Source organism: Staurois parvus, unplaced genomic scaffold (genome assembly GCF_062004578.1).
Source record: "Staurois parvus isolate SC_StPar_1 unplaced genomic scaffold, SC_StPar_1.0 ptg000143l, whole genome shotgun sequence".
NCBI classification, from domain to species: Eukaryota; Metazoa; Chordata; class Amphibia; order Anura; family Ranidae; genus Staurois; species Staurois parvus.
In genome coordinates this window covers 1,514,441-1,519,866 of record NW_028317939.1, presented here as the reverse complement: position 1 = coordinate 1,519,866, position 5,426 = coordinate 1,514,441, and the positions used below count along the sequence as shown (strand labels likewise).

General features: G+C 42.1%; 1 protein-coding gene across 1 annotated transcript; it reads right to left on the bottom strand.

Moving 5' to 3' along the window:
* Nucleotides 1–3,192: 3,192 nt before the first annotated feature.
* Nucleotides 3,193–4,586, bottom strand: LOC149465130 (vomeronasal type-2 receptor 26-like). The gene has a single exon (XM_089673623.1). It carries the CDS (start codon nt 4,570–4,572, stop codon nt 3,694–3,696), a length of 879 nt encoding a protein of 292 aa, XP_089529749.1. The 5' UTR covers nt 4,573–4,586; the 3' UTR covers nt 3,193–3,693.
* Nucleotides 4,587–5,426: the final 840 nt, after the last annotated feature.

Below are 5,426 nucleotides of genomic sequence, written 5' to 3'. Positions count from 1 at the left end.
TTCGTAGATCTAGACATAAATATTATACTAGGGCAAATAAACCCAATACACTCCTGGCCCTCTCACTTCGTAGGCTCGACCAACTCACTAAACCTATCCGGATTCGCTCCTCCTCTGGCAACCTCACTAGTAACCCAGAACATATTCTACAGACTTTCCATAAACATCTGTCACAGCTTTACTCTTCTTCCACGCCTTTTGACCCCGCACAAGCTGACACCCTTCTAACTTCCATTTCCCTCCCGAAACTCTCAGAGTGCCAGTTAGCGGCGCTTGAGCGACCTATCTCCCCTGCCAAAACCTTAGACGCTATTAAAAAACTAAAATTACGGAAACGCCCAGGACCGGATGGCTTCTCAGCCACTTATTATAGGAAATTTGCTCACCTCCTCACTCCCATCCTTACTAATGCTTTTAACGATTTATTATCTGGCCAAACCTTTAACCACAAAACAGCGCAAGCGAACATTTCAATGATCCCAAAGCCGAACTCTGATGACACGCAGTGGTCCAATTACAGGCCAATATCTCTTCTTAATATTGACATCAAATTGTTAGCAAAAATCCTATCTTCACGTCTTAACTTGTGTATTGGCTCTCTAATTCATAACGACCAAGTGGGCTTTATCCCAACTAGACAAGCAGGAGATAACATCAGGCGTGCATCTCTTTTAGCAAACTTAGCTAGGTCTCGTAATGTCCCTACCTGTTTCCTCTCCCTAGACATTCGGAAAGCATTTGACAAAGTCTCATGGCCATACCTCAACTATATTTTACATCGTTGGGGTTTTGGCCCACACTTCTTAACCTGGATCTTTTCGTTGTATCGAGAACCTTCGGCCAGAATCAGGTATCTGGGGCACAGATCATCTCAGTTCCCAATTTCCAGAGGCACGAGACAAGGTTGTCCTCTGTCCCCCCTGCTCTTTGCCCTGGCTATAGAGCCCCTGGCCCTCTTAATCAGAGCTAACCCGGATGTTAAGGGACTCGAAATAGGGGGCACGCATCATAAATTATGTCTCTTTGCAGATGACGTCTTGCTCTTTCTTACATCCCCATTAACTTCCTCCCCTTCTTTACTTCGGCTCCTTGAGACATTTGGCGCGCTTTCGGGCCTAATAGTAAACCCTAATAAGTCGACAGCACTCAACATTTCCCTCTCCCCTTTAGAGTTGTCGCACTTGCAGCAGATTTTACCATTCCCATGGTCACAGTGTCATATCCCTTTCCTGGGTATCAAACTGACTCCTAGATTATTAGACCTCTACGCAGCTAACTATCTTCCGATGCTAAACCACCTCTCAACCCTTCTGACCAAATGGTCTTCCCTTCCCCTCGCATGGCTCGGCAGAATAGCGGTTATCAAGATGTCAATCCTCCCAAAAATTCTATATCTGTTTAGAGTCCTCCCTGTCCCAGTACCTCCTCACTACCTCCGCACACTGCAGAGTCGCATCTCTTCCTATGTATGGGGCAATACTCGTCCTCGTATACCTCGCTCCACCCTCTATCGCCCTAAGCTCAGTGGAGGTCTAGGCCTACCTGACATTAACAAATATTATCAGGCAGCGCATTTAGCCCAGTTGCCTAAATACCATGCAACCCTTGAAATCCCTCAATGGGTTGCTCTTGAATCGATAGAATGTGACCCTTTATCTACCACAAACTTACTCTGGTTGAGGCCGACGGATCGCCGCTCTATAACCAACCCCATCACTTCTTACTTTCTATCCTTATGGGACAAACTGAAAACCCGTTATCTTCTACAATCACCACACAATCCTATGCTCTCGTTCCTGCGAAATCCAGCTTTCCCCCCAGCTTGGCAGACACCCCTTTTATTTAAAGCCTGGTCCTCTGCTAATTTACTCCGTACACATCATTTCCTACAGAGGAAAAAGTTTAAATCCTTTGCCTCGCTGCGGGAAACAAATAGCCTCCCAGCCTCCGAGATATTCCGATACTTGCAGCTACAACACTTTTACGCTCCCTACGCCACAATAACCAATCGGCCAGACACCATGTCTTCCTTTGAACGAGCATGCTACAAAGACCCTCATAGGCGTGGGCTTATTTCCTGCTTATATTCACTTCTCACTACTTCGGTTACCACGTCCCCCCCTTTGTATACCCATAAGTGGGAAGTGGATATGGGAAAGACATTTGACCCGTCTGAATGGGAACGCATTTGGGCCAACACAAAATCATCCTCACAGAACATTGTAGCATTGGAAACGAATTATAAAGTCTTAACCCGCTGGTACTTGGTTCCGGCGAGAATAGCAAAATTTACCCCTAATTACTCGCCCAACTGTTTTAGAGGCTGTACGGACCCGGGAACATACTACCATATGTGGTGGGACTGCCCAATAGCCCGATCCTTTTGGGGTGAAATCTTCACCATGATCTCTACACTTAGCACAACCACCCTACAACCCGACCCATCAATAGCCCTACTCAATCAATGCCCCCCTGGCATCTCCAACTCGCAATTTAGGCTCATCATGCAAGTTACAACGGCGGCTAAGCAGGTTATAGCAAAATCCTGGAAATCCCCCACCCTGAGTATCGCGGCCGTCAAAACTAGAATAACACAAGCTATGATACATGCAAAGGTGGAAGCCACAATTCTTGACACGATTCCTAAATTCTTACGCATATGGAGCCCCTGGGTAGAGCGCTTTCTCCCCCCTAACTTTGACGAATCACTCCTTCTCCCCTGATTTGTATACAATGCGCTATGGATATAATCAATAGCCCTTTGTACGTAGCACGCAGGGGCGTTTGTAAACTCGCTGAATGTTCATGGAGTCATGGTTGTTGTTCCACTTTCCCTCTCCCCCCTTCCACCCCGGTTTGACCCCCCCCCTTCAAATTTCCCCTATTTCTTTAATGCACTCGGGAGACATTACCATGATTGGCGGGAACAATACTGTTTGTTATTGTCAACCTGTATCTACCTGTTTATGCTAGTAACATATAGACATTTGTATTGTGAATCTCATTCATTTTTTTTATATATATATTCTATTGCCACTTCCATGTCCATTATACTCTAACAATGTCTCCTTGTTTGTTCCACTCTGCTTTATTGTTAATAAAAATAGTTTGAACAAGAAAATGAAGTCAGCTTAAAATGTGAACTTACTGAGCTCCCATCATCTTTACCTAATATTAAAAATGATTTTAGAATGCCCAAAGCAAATTGTATTTATTGATATAGCAGGATACATTTACACACAATATAATTAAAAGTGACCCTGACACTATATAAATCACAATCAGCTTACAGAAGAACGTTTAATATCTATCTTCATGGAAGGTGGTGAGTGAAATCTTCCCTCTCTTGAAGAGTGATTGGCTCTGGTATCTGACACTTTAGGAAGTTTTGGATTCTCCCCCCCTCTGGTCACTGTGGTTCCTCCTCACTAAGTGATTACATTGTTCTATACTGATGTAATGTTCGATGGGAGGAACCACTACACCCAGCAGGGGACAAGGTTTCCAACAAATCCAAAGTGTCTGATACCAACGGTGTCCAGAGCAAAAATTAAATGCACCATCCACCAGAGAAATAAGTATGAAATGTTTTTCTATACAGTGTTCATTCTCAATACACTAGCAAAATACTACAATGAACACTAATAGAGATAATGCCATAACTACAGGTAGCCCAGTGTTGCTCCATACATATCAGCGGATAACTGTCTTTGTATTCAGGTCAGGTCTGAACAGAATTATGTAACATTTTGGGAAGAATATACAGCCAAGAAGTCCAGAACTTGATGCCATTATAGCAAAGACCTCCACAGCCACCATGTATTTCCCTCTGGTGCTCAGATAGGCCGGGATCATGGCAATCCAGACACTGCAGAACACCAGCATGCTGAAGGTGATGTACTTGGCCTCATTAAAACTGTCCGGTAATGTCCTGGCCATAAAAGCGATAATGAAGCTCACAGCTGCCAGAAGCCCCATATATCCCAGGACAGAGTAGAAGCCGATAACTGAACCCTCATTACACTGAATGATGATCTTCCCCTGATAAGAGTGAGTGTCTCGGTCCTGGAAGGGGGGAGAAATAGACAACCAAGTGACACAGATTATGACTTGGACCAGTGAGAAGACACAAATGATACAATTGGGCAGTTTGGTTCCCATCCATTTCCTCCAGGGACTCCCAGGTTTGGTGGCCTTAAAGGCAATACACACCATGATACTTTTGGCAAGTAGAGAAGAGACGGCAACTGAGAAGATGACACCAAAAGAGGTGACACGCAGCATGCAGGTCACATCTACTGGATGGCCGAGGAACAAGAAGACACAGAGGAAGCTTAGCATGATGGAGACCAGGAGAAGATAGCTCAGGTTCCGGTTATTGGCTTTAACAATGGGGGTGTCCTGGTATTGTATAAATATCCCCAATATTAAACCAGTCAGAAGGCAACAGAGGATGGAGACGGCTGAAAATATGGCAACAATGGTGTCACCAGTGTAGGAGAGAAATTCCACCACTCTTGGAACACACCGATCCTTCTTCTCATTTGGCCAGTCATCATCAGGACATTTCATGCAGTTTTCACTGTCTGCAGGAAGAACAATACAAACACAATGAGCATCGGGGTCAGAGCTTCTGAGGAAATGAACTGTCTTGTGTTGTCTCACAGCTAGCAATGGGATTTCCATCAGAGAATTGTGGGAGATAGATAGATAGATAATAGATAGATTGATATGAGACAGATAGATCGATAGATAGATAGATAGATAATAGATAGATTGATATGAGACAGATAGATCGATAGATAGATAATAGATAGATAGATAGATAGATAATAGATAAATAGATAGATAGATAGATAGATAGATAGATAGATAATAGATAGATAGATAGATAGATAGATAGATAGATAGATAGATAATAGATAGATAGATAATAGATAGATAGATAGATAGATAGATAATAGATAGATAGATAGATAGATAGATAGATAGATAGATAGATAGATAATAGATAGATGGATAGATGGATAGATAGATAGATAGATAGATAGATAGATAGATAATAGATAGATAGATAGATGGATAGATAGATAGATAGATGGATAGATAGATGGATAGATAGATAGATAGATAGATAGATAGATAGATAGATAGATAGATAGATAATAGATAGATAGATAGATAGATAGATAGATAGATAGATAGATAATAGATAGATAGATAGATAGATAGATAGATAGATAATAGATAGATAGATAGATAGATAGATAGATAGATAGATAGATAATAGATAGATAGATAGATAGATATGAGACAGATAGATCGATAGATAGATAATAGATAGATAGATAATAGATAGATAGATAGATAGATAGATAGATAGATAGATAGATAGATAGATAGATAGATAATAGATAGATAGATAA